The sequence below is a fragment of the Mobula birostris genome, chromosome 9 (assembly GCF_030028105.1).
Source record: "Mobula birostris isolate sMobBir1 chromosome 9, sMobBir1.hap1, whole genome shotgun sequence".
Classification (NCBI taxonomy): domain Eukaryota; kingdom Metazoa; phylum Chordata; class Chondrichthyes; order Myliobatiformes; family Myliobatidae; genus Mobula; species Mobula birostris.
The window spans coordinates 104,931,967-104,949,609 of NC_092378.1; the positions used below are offsets into that span (position 1 = coordinate 104,931,967).

The following is a 17,643-nucleotide window of genomic DNA, read 5'->3' on the forward strand; positions in this document are numbered from 1 at the left end:
CAAGCTTCTTGAGTGTTAATGAGGCTGCATTCATCCAGGTGAGTGGTGAATATTCCATTACACTCCTGACCTGAGCCTTGTAGACGGTGGACAGACTTTGGGGAGTCAGGAGGTGAGTTACACACCACAGGATTCCTAGCCTTTGACCAGCTCAGGTAGCCATGGTGTTTATATAGCTGGACCAGTTCAGTTTCCTGTCAAAGGTAATCCCCAGGGCTGACAGTAGGGGTTCAGTGATTGTGATGCCACTGAATGTCAAGGGATGATGATTTGAGCCTCTCTTGTTGGAGATGGTCATTGACTGGCACTTACGTGGCTCAAATGTTACCTGTCACATGTCAGCCCAAGCCTGGATATTGTCCAGGTCCTGCTGCATTTGGGTATGAACTACTTCACTATCTGAGGGGTCACGAATGATGCAGAACATTGTGCAGTCATCTGGGAACATCCCCAATCCAGACCTTATGACACAAGGTCGATCATTGATGAAGCAGCTGAAGGTGGTTGGTCTGAAGACACTACCCTGGTGAATTCTTGTAGTGCTGTTCTGAGGATGAGATGATTGACCTCCAACCACAAGCATCTTCCTTTGTGTCAGGTGAGATTCCAACCAGCGGAGGGTTTTCCACCTAATTCCCATTGACTCCATTTTAGCTAGGGCACCTTGATGCCATACTCGGTCAAATGCTGCCTTGATATCAAGGGCCATCACTCTCACCTCACCTCAGGTACTTCGCTCTTTGGTCCATGTTTGGACCAGGGAGGTGATGAGGTCAGGAGCTGAGTGGTCTTAATAGAACCAAAACTGGGCAGCCACAAGTAGGGTATTGCCGAGTAGGTGCTGCATGATAGCACTGTTGATGACCCCTTCCATTACTTTGATGATTGTGAGTAGGCTGATAGGGCAGTGATTAGTTGGGTTGGACTTGTCCTGTTTCTTGTGTACAGGATATACCTGGGCAATGTTCCACATTGCTGGGTAGATGCGGGTGTTGTAGCTGTACTGGAACAGCTTGGGTACTGGTACAGCAAGTTCTGGAGCAAGAGTCTTCAGGATTATTGCCAGGATTTTGTCTGGGCCCATAGTCTTCGCAGTATCCAGTGCTTTCAGTCGTTTCTTGTATCATGTGCGGTGATGGCAAAGATCTCACCATTAAGCCTAGGTCCCAGGATAAAAGCAGAAAATGAGGATCCCAGTCCAGCTCTTCACTAACAATGACTTTCAGCCACTTGGAAATGGGAGCTGTAGGTTGGTAGGACAATTTGGGAGGGTCGGTGTACAGCCTTACAGCTCCAGTGACTCGGGTTCAATGCTGACTTCCAGTGCTGTGTGGGGTTTGCATATTTGCCTTGTGATCGTGAAGCTTTGTTCAGGGTACTCTGGTTTCCTTCTGCATCACAAACCCATGCAGGTTGGCAGGTCGGTTGACTGCTCAACATTGGCCTATCATCACCTCCCAGATTCTATCACTCATCTACAAACTAAAGGGCAAAGGGATTGTTTCTGTGAAGATTAGTAAAGTGTCAACTCAGTACTGGGATGCTGACATCCCCACTGAAGACAGCCCAGGGTAAGTTAACTTTTGAATAGTAATGGAAAACCACTGGAAACCTAAACAAAACAAATACTGAAAGAACTCAGCATCTATGGAAAGACTAATCCATGTTCCAGTGACCCTTCCTCAGAATGACAAGGAACTTGGTTCTTACCTATTCCCACTTTATACCAAACCCATCACCACAGCAACAAGTCACTCACCATCTCGCAAAAATGTGTCAGCAAAATAAAGGCAACGGACAACACCCGAAAGAGAGTCGTCTGCAGAACGTGGCTCTATCCGTCTCTGTACTGGAGTCACCTCCACATCACAAGGACCATCCTGCTCAGCAAGTTTGGCGTTTGCTTCTTGGATCTGTTACAACCAGGTTTTTGGAAAGAAACATAGATAGCAAACTTAATTACCTCAGATTCAGTGCATTTTTCCCAGATTAGAACAGGTTAACACCTGCCTGATGAAACATGGCCCAAGGACCTATTCATCACTGTACCACATCCAAAAGTTTAAAATCAAATTCAGAAGGCGATTACAATGTTACAAGCAGCTTAGAACATTAATTAAATGAAAAGGGAAGAATCATGCTTTATGTCACATTGCCTAAATCACACAAGTTACTTTAGAAAGGCATTACTTTTCTATCACAGAATGCACTTGTCAAAAAGCACTCAGTGAATGAATATTCAAATCAGATATTACATGTCTTCACCCTCTCTATATGCAACTCAGAAACATATCTGAGTTGGTCAATAGGGAAGCATCGCTGCTTTCCGGAGTCAACAACATGCAATGCTTAAAACACAGAAAATGCCTTCTGATATTCTTGCAGCATTGACAAACATGAACCCAGCCCACATAAGGCAGTACTGGGCTAGTGGAAGTATGTTTAAGGATGGTTTTTAAGAGATGGAAAACAGAGATAGGAGTTCAGAAATTAAAGACCAGGATCAGCTGTGGAAGTTGAAGACACATTTGCCAGTGGTGGAGTAAATAAAACTGAATGGCCAGTGCTAGAATCATATGAGGACAAATATTACAAAGCAAGGCAGGAGGCAATTTCAGATAGATAGGGTCAAGAGATGGGAGACTTCAAAACAAGGATAAGAATTTAAGACAAATAAGGTGTTGTTTAACCAGCATCTAACATGGAAGAGGAAACACGTAGGTGGGGAGTGAAAGGGACCTGGTGAATTAGGATGAAAGGTCATCCCAAGCTTACAGGGGATAAAAGACAGTCACTCAAGGCATACCTATGGTTTAGAAGTAACAATGACAAAGACACAAATTTTATCAGGAGAGCTAAAGTCCACGATGTTTAAGCATTACAGGAATTGTGGCCTAAACTTCAATTCAATTATGATTTCTAGATTGAATAGTCTGGCTTGGTTTAAGGAAGTTAGCAGCAAGGAAGGTTTAGGTGGTTCAGAGAAGTGATAGTTCTCTGCCAGTCTACAGCAGAAGTAAAATCTGAATACTTAAGCTGCCAACCTTGCTGGTGGGGCTGCTTGATGATGGTCGCTTCTTCCCAGAGACCCTGCTTTTCCGAATCCTTCTGAATGACTGACGCAATGACTTCTTCAGTGATTTCACCCGGGACAGTGGACCCTCCATTGCTAAAGAATCATTTGGATGCAGTGTGCACCTAGGAGGTCAAATAAACGTTAGGAAAGTGCTCCATTTCATTCTCTACCAGTACCAGTTAAAGATGTAACAAAACCTGGGTGAAAGACAGCAGCCCTGAAAAGCAGCTTTGCGAGCACAGAAACAGATCCTTTGCCCATCTAGTCCATGGCAAATTGTTAAACTATCAGGCAGAAAGGTGACAAGGTGCTGGAATTAACTTTCATGGTGTTGATCAAACAAAATTACCAGTGGGGTAAATGAGAGTTATGTGTGCCAGCAAATTCTGATTGCCCCTGCAGATTACAACATTGAGAACCACGGAATGCATGTTCCATCCAGACAATGGAAATGTCACCCAACGAGTGCTTCAGTGGCTTAAAAGTCAATGCTCAACTTATCCTTACTACATTAGGTTTAGCTACAAGTCCATCATGCACAATCAATGCAACTGTGGTGAGACACTAGGGAGCCTCAGGTGGTACTGGGGGACCAGTGGCTCCTCCTACATAGGGTCACCAAGGACTGCAAGTCCACAAAGAACAACAAGAGTGCCATAGCAGGGAGGCTGGTGATAAATGTTTTTATACATCATTTCTCTAGAAACAACTGTTTTTATATAAATGAATCTCACTGGAATTCTGAAGTAGCAAATATCACTTCCATTGATTACTAAATTCTAATAATTTTTGAAAAGAATAATTTGCTGGGGGGGGGGGGGTGACTAGTAATAAGGATGACTAATGAGAATCACCAAACATCTGCCCATTTTCTTCAATTAAAACTACTTGGAACAAGTGTGAAGCAATTACATTTGCAGAAATCAACACATACCTAGCCAGCACTGGCTGTTGCCTGTGGTAATCAAAGATGCCGAAACCATGACTGGTACCAAAAGCCACAAGCTGCCACTCAGTGTGCAAAGCCACTGCTGTCACAGCCGCTGGAGGGACACACTGAAGCAGGAAGCTTGGCTGGAAGCCACTGACGAAGCTGATTAAACCATCTTTTGGGTTTAACCTGTCATGGCCCTTCCACGTGAAGCCTTCACGATCCTGAAGGAGGTCAACTGTAGAGAGACTGATTTTTCGTTCTGACTTTTCATCATTAAATTCCATTACGATAACCTGTAGATTGAAAGTGTATTTTATATAAAAGAAAATTAATGTTAATTGTGCAGAGCTGAAGAGCACTGCAGCACAGAAACAGGTCCTTTCTCCATATAGTCCGTGGCAAACCTATTATTTCACCCCATCAGCCCACACCTGAACCATAACCTTCCACATCCCTCCCAAGGGATGGAAACACAGTTTGGGTGGCAGCATTGCCTCCCTGATGTTATGTTCACACAGTCTTTAAACAGAGAGAAGCACAGTACCAAGTGTTATTCTTTATGTTTTATCACTAACTGCACAAGGACACACATTTAGTAGCTCTCCCCCACCCCACTCTCCAGTTTCAAGGTAACACAACAGCCTTTACTCATTTAGACAATCACACAACACTGGAATATTTCAACCTATCGTTCTCACATGGATTTCAATTCCAGAATAAGTGAAAAGTTCAGGTGTTCCTTCCTTTAACTTATTTCTTCCTGGTATAAAACCAGCCATGCGTTTTAAAGAAGGCAGTACTCTCTCTCTCCAAGTATTGTAGCCATTGGAGAAGCAAGATGAATATCTGCAATACTTTGCATCTTTCTGCAGGGAGATTTTGGCTTTAAACTGCGACAGGTTGTTTTAGATCAATTAGAAGCAAGTGTCGCACCCAGCCAGCCCAAGTATAATTTCCTCCCTCTTCTCCACTCCCATCCTCAAGCAAGTCAATGTCTTTCAACTTTCTAAACAGAAACTAATAAGAAATATTAGTACCTGTCCTGCTGTGCCAGCAACCACCAACCGACTGCTATATTTACATAATGAAATCTTCTGAATTCCCAACCTTGGATCATCACTATAAGGATCAAAACAGCCAACCTACAAGACAGATAGAACAAATTCAAAAATACTTAAGGGCAAGGAGAAAGAAGCGTTAAATTGTTAAAATGAGTTTGCACTCAGCACTTACTCTGGTGTGACTATCAGTGCAATTTTCTCATCTGACTGAACTAGAAAACTTCATCAGTATCGTTTCCAACTTCCATCCTTTTCTCCCGGCCACGTGATTCACCTTCAAATCTTGACTTCTCTATCCTTATTTCTGGGAAGGGATTAACAAATGATTCCTACTCATAACTAGCTGGTTCCCCTTGTGCTGCTCTGCTGAATTCTCAGTTTCTCTGTTGCATCCGTCCTGAAGCTGTCACATTCTATCTGAATGCTTTGGGCTTGTCTTGACTACCCCCCCCCCCTTCACTCCTCAATCTTCAATACACACATCGTGCTGGAGAACGTGGACCTCACCCCTTCCCCTCAGCCCAAGCCTTAAGAATTCCTTCCAGATGCTAGAAAGATTTACTCAGTTTGAGTACATACAGTGTTCTGCATTCTGCTCCAGGGTCCTCCTTTACATTACAGATAACAAATTCAAGTGGTTGCTTTACAGAAGACTACTTATGTTCAGACTTTCAGTATGATGTTAAAATCAAAGTCACAGATGACCGGGAGTTCATTCCCACACTCCTTCTAGCATCTGAGTCTCTCACTGTTTCACCTAAGCCCATCATTCGCTTTTAGGCCAAGTTCAGCTAATTAAGATCATGACCACTGCTCTCACCTCCTAGTCAACAGCTGCTCCCAAAGACTTTCCTCTTTTCAGTTTGATCTTTGGATGCCATTTGTGCTTCTTAGTGCCAAGTTGTAATCCCTTCTTGTTATTTACTTTTGCCTCTATCCATTCAGAAATATGTCTGTTTTGTCACTACTGCTTAAAAACCATTTTGTGCAATATGAAATGTCAACAGATGTTTTATGACAAGCCAAGTACTTCCAGCCCTTCCATTGCTGCTTGATGCACGTAATTGTAAGATTTTGTTTTAATTTCATTAAGCACTGTTCTCACTGGAGACATGTCCGTAATCATCTTTGTACCCCAGTGCCTGCACAGCTGAGAACTATCTGCCGTCGAATTGCAGTACGTTACCTTGCGGAATGGAGGCCATTCCTCCTCCCCACACTGGGAGAAACCCTCATTGTGGTCTGCATCCGTCTGGAAAATATTTGCTGTAGCTAGTTTATAAAGAGGTTTCAGTGACACACCAGATGCGTCCCAGAAACGTACTGTCCCGTCTTCATGTCTGAGAGCAAGAGGAGTAATGAGTAAGTATTTCCATTGCTTAAACACCACACTAATGTTTCATCCAATCATCATGCATTTCTTGCATGGTTTTCTTCCCAGAATCTGACAGGATGCAAGCACTTCACAATACCAATTACATGCAAATCAATAGTGCAGCAAAACTCTTCAACAAAGTAGTTCACAGGGTAAGCAAGTAGCTGACATTGCTTCTTTAACAGAAATTACCCAAGAGTAATCAGAATAGCAACCCCACTAATGGGGCTAAAAGCACAATACCAATTTGATCAAGAACTAAACAGAAGAGATCAAATCTGCAATCTTCTGTGGCAAAACCACAAGCACCAGCTTTAACAAAGTCAAAAGTAGTTGTACATACTGATAGTTCAATGTTGTACTGAGAGAAGTTAAAGATGTGAACTTTAAGATGAAATTTTGAATGAAGAACTTGTGAACACAAGATCACCTCTTTTAAAGTTTATTCAGCCACCTGAGCAACAATAAGCAAAGTAAAAAGCAATTGGCTGTTGACTTGCTCTTTGTGAATCTTGCAATGGCTAACATGATTGCTAAATCTGCCTACACCATAGACACCACTTCCAAATTAACCCATTCCCTGAAGCATTTTTCCTTTCATATCCTACAGCAGTTATTGCAGCCAAGTTTAAACATGGACTCAAGTTTAAACTTAGTGGTTTCATTATAATGGTTCTTGTTAAGCACCCATTCTACTGCTAACACTCAAGTGATTTGTGACAGCTAAGTTTATTCATCACCACATACCAGCTGGTAAACGTTCAATTCTGAAACAAACTCTTTGCTGGTTGTAGGGTACAATCCATGTACAGGAAGTTGTACAGAACTGCTGATGACCAAAAGGTCCGATATGTTTGATCAGTTCTACATTACAGTAGAACATGAATTACTTAAAAAAAAACACAAATGGGGGGGGAGGGGGAGAGAAATCAGTCACACTACATGGGCAAGGGACAGAGCATATGAGACACCGGTCATCAATAATTCCAACTGGATGTTACACACAGCCTCCATGGTTCCCATTTCTGGTCAGATATGGCCATTAGGAGCAATGCAAACTCAAGAGAACAAACAGCAGTGCTAGAAAACTAAATTCAAAACCAATTTGTTTAAATATTTAAAAAACAAGATTGCTAACAGCACTTGCTAATGAGAAAAAAAAAGGAACAACAAACAGGCATGGAAATCTTACCCAGTGAGCAGAAGTCCCTTGTGGGCAGGTTCTGGGGCCAGATTTTTCCCACCATTAATTGGCCACTCCTAAACAATATAGAATGGCAATAAAAACACGCTATGCAATCAAAAACAAGAAATTAAGAAGTGGCACCTCAAATCCATCAACTTTGCCAATCCCATCAAGAGCTGCTAGGTGCAAGGCAGATGTTCAGTTTATAAAGGTTTGAGAAAGATGGATAATCAAGAATAACAATTCAAAAGAAAATATTCAGCAATCCCATAGCAGAAGAATTAAACTTGACATTTAAATAAAATCAATGGGTAATAATAGTTCCTCCAAGGCTTTCTAAATAGAGCCTGTTTCAGTCACTTAAAAAATTCACCATTTTAAGGAAAAATATTCTGGCTGCAGCTGCAGGAGCTGGTCACGTGAGCAAAATCATTCTTGGACACACTATTTTTGTAAAACAGTATTGTTATTAGCAGGACAATGAAGAGTTTATACTTTTCTGAATGATTATCCAGCTCAACTACTCACCACTGTTGAAATCTGAGGGTTCTGTTGCTTCCCTGCAGAGATGATCCTCTCCCAGAGCTTGGCTGGAATGTTGGAAATGTGATAGGAACAAGTGATGGCCGAGGAATGGAGTGGTGCTAGGTATGGTGGAGTGACGGTTGGCCAGCTCGGAGTCTGCAGATCCACTGCCACCAGCTCTTCTTCAACCAGCACGAGAAGGGCTCTGGGATTGTCATACTCTTAAAACCAAACAAAGCAAAATCTACCATCTGCATTCGCAAGCAATATGAAAATGAGCTCACAAGACAAAGAACATGTAGATTGAGTTGCATCTAAATTACCCTTTACAGGCTGTCTAACTGACATGTTAAATTCAAGCTTTCAACAGTAGCTAGATCTGTCATTAAATGCACTACATAATTCCAGAAATTATCATGTCAACTTCCTGCAGGAAGTACAGCTTATGATCATTTTCGATTCGGAATGCTGAACATTGCCATTAGCTCACTTTCTTTGTTCTTGCTATTCCCATCGACTTCCCAGTGCCCTGCCAATTCTATGTCAGGACATCACTAGTCTAGAAAAAAATTCTCCTCACTGAAACAAATATCTGTTTTATACTTAGCCACTCAGCCTTTCACTGCACATGTAGATATATTGTATAGGAACAGTTTTCTGGTAGATAGTCCACACAAATGTTTCATCAACCCGATTCTATTCAAGTGAGGCACAATCCATTATTAGCCTGTCAACAATTATCTAGCCCCCCCACCCCCCCAACCTACAGAGCAGCAAAGGCCAAACATCATCCAGGAGGAGGATATTACCTTGGTCTGGATCCATGTTATGTACTGTAAAGAAGTCAATCACACGTGAGGTGAAGTCCAGAGTAACTTGGGTCTTGCCCTGCATTATAGTAATGCAGTGCCTGTCTCCATAACTAGCTCTTGGCATTCCTCCACTGAAGATTATGAACGGACTCCTGGAGGGGCAAAGAGCAAAGGACGTTTACTGTTAAACAGATAAATCATCCAAATAACAATGAATTGAAATCTTCTTTCTTACACAGAGGAAAAATGTCAAATTAAGGCAGCAGTTTCTACGGCTCATGCACAGCCATCTGTGCTGAGCCACCTAGGAGAGGGGATGGAATGCAACGCAAGGCCTAGGGAGGTGGAGGTGGAGGTGCAACATGCAAGGACTGCCAATATTTGTACAGCAACTTGAGAAAAATGTTCATCTGTGGACTTTTAGCAAATAATGCTCCACCAGTCAAATCCCCTCAGCCCCTCCCCTCCTCCCCCCCCCCCCAAACACCAGGAACTTCATGCATTTAAAACCCTTGGGAATGCAGCACTCAGAACTAGATAGCAGTTCGAGAATTCAAAGGAAAGAACAAATATTCAGTCAGCTGTTTAACACCAAAACAATTGGTCAGTACAAGCACAGGGCTTGCCAAAGAAAATGTCAACGTTGGCACAGTGCCAGAGTAAGACTTGTGTTCATTCTGTTTCTGTTCCCCAGAGCTGAAGTAACTGAGGAGAGAAGTATGAAAGTGTTCAGAGAATTAACTGCTCATTGTGGGAGTCTGTTTCAAATCAAAAGTATACTTGCCCCGTTTCAGAGGTTCTCCAAAGGATTTTGTTGATAGCTTTGCAAGGGAAAGGGCCTGCAGGAGGAATGAAATTTTATTCAAACTTTCAGCCATCTAGAAAATAATCTAAAATGGAATAATCTGAGGTGTAGGAGCAAAGTTATGGTAGCAGAGTTCTCAAAATTCTGAGGAGGAGGATCAAAAATAAAGCACAAACAGCATTTCACCAGCTTTTTTAAAACTCGGTACAGCCCCTCCCTCACTCACTATTTCCTCCAAGAATCAGCTGGAGTGAGAGGCCAGCCTCAGGTCAGTTCAAACTTGTGTTGAGCTGAAGCTGACTGGAGCCCACCCACCCACACACACAAGCTAAACACAACTGTGCAAAGCATTCTTTTTTTTAAAAAAACACAAGTTCAGGAGGCAGGTTCACCAGAGGCATATAGGAAGAGGACTTATTTGATAAGTGAACGGAGGGAGGGGCTTAACTGAAATCAAGACCAAACAGAAAGGCGGCTTTAATTCAAAAACAATTTTAAAGAAAGAATGCAGAAAAGGAAACTCATACATAGCAAGTTCAAGAAACAAGAGGAACAAGCGTAGTAAACAAGGGTACAAGGGAGGGTTAGTTGCAAGGGGGAGGAGAGGCACAAATTTATTGAACCAGAAAATATGGGAAGTAATTACTCAAACTGATAGAAATAATGTGCTTTCTTTGGAAAAAACATTATGCTGAATATTTAATCCACTGGGAACAGCGTAGGGAATGAAGTGTGTGGTTGAAGTTTATAGAGAGTGCCAATACTTCAAACTCGCCTGGGAAAACTGAAGGAAATGCCATAGTCCTCCTGTGGCTTTTATCTCACAAGCTATGCTGTCCAATTTTAAAGATATGCACTTTTTAAGTAACAAGGTCCACCCAAAAGCACCCAGCCAGCAAAAGCACACGTGTGCAGTCCCCTACTTGTGAAATGAATCTCAATTCCATGTCATTATGCTTTCTGCTCATGCAGCTGCACTGAACTGCATTTTCCAACTCATAACCAAATGAGAATGCCAGAAATTGAGCAAAGCCTCTCACTATTTCACTTGGGATTCTAGCAAAGTCACAGCATCAAGAACTGTTGGTTTCTCGGCAAGGATCCATTTCTACAGAGAAAGCAGTAAGGATTATGACATTAAATACAATTTAAAGTGAAGGACAATTGGGCTTCCTAGTTATATAGTGCAGATATCTTTCAACATTTGTTCTCCATTTCAGATAGCCACTTTCTCAAAACATTTTACATCAATAGATTACAGCTTCATTTAACTACAAATTCTGCACACAATAAACAAAGCAGAAATCGTTAAGTGGATGGGAATCTGCCTTTCACACCACAGAACAGAACAAGTCACATTGCTTTCATGAAGCAATTCTCATTACCGTTTTCTCACTATCCCAGTAGCTCCTAACATTAAAGCACATAGCCACCCATAACCAAGTAAGCCCTCCCCCACCTTCTTGCTCTGACTTGTCATCTTCTTCCCCCCTCCCAGTTCTGAAGGGTCTTGGCCTAAAACGTTGACTGTTTACTCTTATCCATGATGTTGCCTGCCCTGCTGAGTTCCTCCAGCATTTTGTGTGAATAACTAAATCATCTTTCCATTCCTGGAGACTGCAGCACAAGTTACAAAAACAATAGTCATAGCTTCATTACCCCCCACTTACAGCCCTAATGAAAATCAGTTTGCACAATATTTTTCTTGGAATGACACAGGACTTCAAAGCAAGTGTACAGGGCTCTATGTTTTCTAATCTTAGGCAGATTAAATGCATACAATTTAAGCAAATCAAGTTTCTCCCATCCTAAAACAAGTTTCTATAGCGTGCAAAATGGAATTGTAAAGCTCCAAGATGGCACTCACCAAATGGAATTGAAGAGGTGATGGGCTGGTTCTTGTACTTTGCATTGTTCACTGGCCACACCATGTAGCTTCCATCACTGTGGGAACTCACAAATGTCCTGCTGCTTCGCTCCCAGCTGAGGCTCTCAAGCTGCTGCAGGACAAAATTCCTAAAGTCACCGTACTGAAGCACACATTGCACCAAAATCATCTTATTATGCAACTTTAACCAATATTGGGGAATGTATTATGCAATTTCTCTATTCAAGCCCAATGCTTTTGCCCTGCTCTGTCAAAGTGGCTTACTTCATCTATGATACTGAGCACAACTGAGTTCACTAGTGGGGAGCTGGACCACAAGAAGGGCCTCTTGCACTTTGTTTAGAAGTCTAGATATTACTGGGCCTATTGAGACAAAGGTGCTGCTTGGAAGTACATTGAAATGCTTTTGAACTACAGAACTAGCAATCGGAGTTCTAGATCAATGGATCCAGAAACGAGTCTGAATTCCACAACAGCAGTTGCAAAATTGAAAATCTATTCTCAGTTACAGTAATCTAGAAACCACCAAAACGTTGTAAAAATCCCATCTGGTTCACAGATGCAACAAAACCCTCACTGCAACTCCAGATATGCTAATGTTATTGGCTCTAAGCAGGCTCAGAGCATTTAAGAGGCAAGAAATGCTGACAATGCTAGTGTTAATCACAACCCATGAAAAAATTCAAAGCCGTGACTGAGCAGATCAGATGCAGCAGAATGTGGTACAGTACAGATTAAAACCAGTTATAAAAATTCAATACAACAACATTAATTTAGAATAAAGCAGATCTCAAAGTTGAGGAATGAACTAGCAAAGCTTTCTTCAGAGCATAGGGAAAATATGGTTCTACTGATATCAAAGATTTCTTGTGTAAATGGTGGGTTACTGAGGGTGTCTGTGGAAGGAAAGACTGCCTCCTCTGAACCAATTTCCAATGTTTGACCACATCAGCCATTTGTAAGGATAGGCAGTGGAAGATGAGGTCAAGGGGAACCCTGCTGTGCTTCTGGAGATGGGAGGGAGAAAGTCAGTGTAGGAAATGAAACACTGAGCACCTTGCCAACCACAGTGAGGAGCAATGCAACCACTAGCCTGGAAAGTGATATTGTTGGAGATGTAGAAATACAAGAATCAGATCTTTACAGGAAGCAAGTTGGTGGGATCATTAAAAGATTGTTGAGAGTGTCAATGAATAATCCCATAAATTATGTTTGAGAAGTTGAGGGAAGGAAGAAGTGATGAGATGGGAGATTTGGAGAAAGTGGAATTTGGAAACAAATACAGAAATCTTTCATTTCAGGCCAAGAGTAGGAAATAATAAAATAATCACCGACACACAGGAGAAAATAAGAGGCAGGGGAATGACAGTGACAAAGAATACACTAAGAAGTTGCAGGGATCTACAAAAATAAATCCAGACATTAGGATGGCCTTGAAATATAGCCAGTAACAAGACAACTGAATAACAAAGGATTATATTCCCAGTGGTGGTTATAGAGATGACAGAAGGAAAATTGCAGAAGCATTTGAATACGAGAACAGCAGCTTGAGATTTAGGGAGATAACTTAGGACATTCACAGGAGTGATAGGTGAACTAAATATGCACAAGTTAAACTTCAGAAGGCACAATGTAGATGGTTCTTGGTCAAACTACTGTCATGTTATATTATAAAAGTCATTATTCATGAAAACTGCTGGCAGTGAGCTCAGTTTCGCAATCACAGACAGACATTTTTGGTGCTACTATTTCTCCAGGTACCTGATTGCTTAGAAACAGATTCTCCACTTGCCGGGTGCTCTGGCCCCACAGGAGCACCAGGCCTCTGCTGTAGCCAATCAGAATCTTGTCTGGATCAGTTGGATGTTCCTGGAGAGACTCTACTGCTCCCAGAGCTTTTCCACATTTGTAATCATCTGGAACACTAAAAAGTACACCAAGAAATTACAATAAACCAAGAAATTGGCTTCCAGTAAGATGTCAACACAATTGGATGCAGTGTCTTCTCTGGGGCCAACCGAAGGAGTTATTTTCTTTCTTTCTTTTTTTTTTAAAAAAAAAGAAAGAAGGACACTTGGCGTTCACAATGTTTAACGTACTGTAGGTCTACCCCATCAGTGAGTTGCTCGGTGGCAGAGAAACTGAAGGAGCTGGACTTGGTGTGGTACTTGACTGCAACAGAGGTGCCAGTGCACAAAGGAGGTATGCAGTCTAACAGCAAGTGATTGCCTTAGTCGCTTTTCTTGTGGTCACAAGACTCTGTTGGATATTGATGGTAAAGAATGCTGCGTGCCCAATTAATTGGTTTATTGATGAACAGCGGGGGGGGGGGCAGCGTGGCCTCAGTTGTAGTGAGGACTAGGCCTCGAGCTGTAGTGTCACCTGACTGCAGCTGTGCAGCTGCCAGGGGGTGGGGTGGGGAGAAAAAGAAGAGAGGATCAGATCAGGTGCTCCACTGCTGTGCCAGAGGCAGTTTGGCATGGACTATATTTTTGCACAACAGTATTTTACTGATAGCTGCCTTATATGTGCTACATATACCTTGTGCTCTGTATGACTGTTGGTACTGAACGAATGCTGTTTCATTTGGCTATATTCATAAGCATTCATGTATGGTTGAATGACAAACTTTAATAATCATTTCTTAAAAGCAGCAAGCTAACTGAGCCCACCCCTTTATCTTTCCTCTTATAAAAGTTGCTGGTGAACACAGCAGGCCAGGCAGCATCTCTAGGAAGAGGTACAGTCGACGTTTCCGGCCAAGACGCTTGGTCAGGACTAACTGAAAGAAAAGCTAGTAAGAGTTTTGGGAGGGGGAGGGGGAGGGGGAGGGGGAGGGGGAGGGGGAGGGGGAGGGGGAGGGGGAGGGGGAGGGGGAGGGGGAGGGGGAGGGGGAGGGGGAGGGGGAGGGGGAGGGGGGAGGGGGAGGGGGAGGGGGAGGGGGAGGGGCCAAGAGGTGGACAGTTGATTGGCAAAAGGGATATGAGAGGATCATGGGACAGGAGGCCCAGGGAGAAAGAAAAGGGGGAGGGGGGGAAACTCAGGTTGGAGGAACAACACCTTATATTCTGTCTGGGTAGCCTCCAACCTGATGGCATGAACATTGACTTCTCTAACTTCCGCTAATGTCCCACCTCCCCCTTGTACCCCATCCATTATATTATGTATTTATATACACACATTCTTTTTTTTTCTTCTTCTGTCCCTCTCACTATATCCCTTGCCCATCCTCTGGGCTTCCCCCCCTCCCCCTTTTCTTTCTCCCTGGGCCTCCCATCCCATGATCCTCTCATATCCCTTTTGCCAATCACCTGTCCAGCTCTTGGCTCCATCCCGCCCCCTCCTGTCTTCTCCTATCATTTTGGATCTCCCCCTCCCCCTCTCAAATCTCTTACTAGCTCTTCTTTCAGTTAGTCCTGACGAAGGGTCTCAGCCCAAAACATCGACTGTACCTCTTCCTAAAGATGCTGCCTGGCATACCGCGTTCCACCAGCAACTTTTGTGTGTTGCTTGAAATTCCAGCACCTGCAGATTTCCTCGTGTTTGTATCTTTCCCCTTTCTGGTTTTTCACCTGGCACCTACCAGCCTTCTCCTTCCCACCCTCCCCCCACCTTCTTTACAAGGCCTCTGCTTCTTCCCTGTTCAGTCCTGACGAAGGGTTCCGGCCCAAAACGTTGACTGGTCGTTTCCACAGATGCTGCCTGGCCTGCTGAGTTCCTCCAGCGTGTTGTGAGTGTCCCTCTGAGCCAACACCAGACCCTCTGCTTTAGTAGTGGTATCCGAGTGCAGAAGCTTTTCTAAACACAACTGGCACTTCAATATAGGCTCTTGATGGAACAAATACTGTTCGGAGATAAGCCTGCTCCAAGGACATAGTATAGAAGTAACAGACTGCAATACCCTCCTCAATAGATTACCATTTATGCTCTGCCACCTTAAATGTATATTAAGTTATAAACAAAACCTTAAAATAAGCCAATTAAAAGTAGTTCTATAGTTGGGTATCCTGAAGATCACACAAAATTTCCTTCCAAATTCTATTAACAATTTTACTAGCTCCGTGAAGATTTTTTTTGCACACTTTCCCATGTATTCGATTAATTTCTTCCCTGAATTCAGGAGTTAAAAATCAGTGTAAGGCATGAAAAATCCTAGCAGGATTCATATCTTACTAAAACTTAACCCGGCAATGAACCAAATTGTCCCAGGAAATTGCAAACAACACAGCCTGGAAGGTGCAGTGTGATACAGGTTGATTCACAGATACAGTTTTGCAAGTTAAGCATCAACCACATTCTGATGTTTATCAATTGGATGTAATAAAACATACAAGGGTCACACTTTACAGGTGAATTTCTGCCAGTTCAAGAAGGTTGGACAGGAAATTGTACCATTAAGTACAAGGTGACAGCAACCAAACGTTACTGCAGTATAGTCAGACAGCAACTCAAAAGCAATAATTAGAAATTGATTGAGCAAGCAGATTAAAGCTAACACCAAGTCTTCACAACAAATTACCCTACAGAAAGGATCAGGGCTATCTGTATGAGCAAGGCTGCTTGTTTACAAATGTTTAAGTGGCTGGAAAAAGTGGATAACACCAGTTGAAGACAGACTTGAATGCTCTGTGCAATTATTTCACAAATGAAGGGATAATTAAAACTGCACCTCAAATCTGGTGAAATGTGGTTGTTGGACACATCTGTCACTGCCAGTGGGAACAATGCTCTCTGTATTACTGTCATTACATAAGAAACACTGACATACCAGAATGCAAGGAACAAACCATTTACCCTTTGAAATATTTGTAATAATTTGTCAATTTGATAACACTACCAGTTTGCTTCAGGGATTTCAATAGAGGTGGTCACTTTCCCACCAAGAGACAGGGCTTCTTTTTAATCTCACTGGTGAGAATCAAACAAATTACAACTGAAATGGGCCTTACATGACAACATCTTATGAGGGAAGCATTTGAAGTACGAGAATAAACATCATTGTTGATTCTTTGAAATATTTCAGAAACACGGAGTTTCAATAATAATGTATTCATACACATTCTCAGCTACACAAGCTAAGTCAATGGCCTTGCGTAGAAGATTTGTCCAAGGAATTTGCTTTATTGTACCTGTACAGTTGAGGGGAAAAAAAACTTCAGATCTGCCATTTTTAAGCAAATGTAGTAGGCACTTTCAGTCATGGTGCATAGAGACCCATAATGCTTATGCCAATCACTTAGCACTGCCCAATCAATCCTAATTCTTCTAGGCTTTAAAATTGTTTCCTCTGCCATTTGGAAAACACCAGCATATCCATTCTTCCCCAATGCTCTCATCCCTCGTTGCATTCTAATAAATGTCTACAGCCCCTGCCAGGGTTTGAAATCCTGCCTAAACTGATGTCTCAAGTGTGAACATTACGACAGCTAAGGTCTGGTTAATTCCTCTCCTTTTATACTCTATCACCATGAACAATATCAAAAGCTTCCATACAGATTTTTAAAGAAAAGCAGCTTTCACAACTTGCCTTGCTCCCTACTTCATATATTTCAGTACATACACACCAGGATCTCTCTTGCTGCAGCTTCAAATGTGGTTCTGATGAAACGTTATTGCAGCCTTTCATCACAAGTGTGAGCTGACCCACTGAGTATAACCAGCAATTTGGATATTTAAATTCTCAATGTCTGCAGTGCTTTACATTTGCTCTAATTGTGCCATTTGGCGTTGAACCACTCTTTTCAAACTAGTTTAAACTTTATTCATCATACATCTGGTTCTTTGTCTAGGCCTTCCAAGGTCTGATTATACCTTCTGTGCTCACTATATTTAGTTTTCATTTCAACGACAAACTTTGAAATGCTACCCTATCTACTCAAGTTCAAGTATCAGCAGCTTTTCTTTTCTTCCAGAAGGGCAAACACAGACGAAGTACAAGCCAAATTCTCCAGAAATGAAGTGCAAGTGAATACTGACTGTGG

At 42.3% G+C, this 17,643-nt stretch overlaps 1 protein-coding gene across 1 annotated transcript in view; it reads right to left on the reverse strand.

Annotated features, from left to right (window-relative positions):
* llgl1 (LLGL scribble cell polarity complex component 1) overlaps window positions 1-17,643 on the reverse strand; it is a 97,578-nt gene that overhangs the window by 21,625 nt on the left and 58,310 nt on the right. Inside the window, exons 6-16 of the mRNA XM_072268535.1 lie at window positions 13,424-13,586; window positions 11,642-11,774; window positions 9,754-9,808; window positions 8,967-9,121; window positions 8,161-8,378; window positions 7,639-7,706; window positions 6,258-6,411; window positions 5,048-5,152; window positions 4,011-4,303; window positions 3,045-3,198; window positions 1,760-1,913 (exon numbers count right to left, since the gene is read on the reverse strand). Coding sequence (XP_072124636.1) covers window positions 1,760-1,913; window positions 3,045-3,198; window positions 4,011-4,303; window positions 5,048-5,152; window positions 6,258-6,411; window positions 7,639-7,706; window positions 8,161-8,378; window positions 8,967-9,121; window positions 9,754-9,808; window positions 11,642-11,774; window positions 13,424-13,586 — 1,652 coding nt within the window. The remainder of the gene's footprint in view (window positions 1-1,759; window positions 1,914-3,044; window positions 3,199-4,010; window positions 4,304-5,047; window positions 5,153-6,257; window positions 6,412-7,638; window positions 7,707-8,160; window positions 8,379-8,966; window positions 9,122-9,753; window positions 9,809-11,641; window positions 11,775-13,423; window positions 13,587-17,643) is intronic.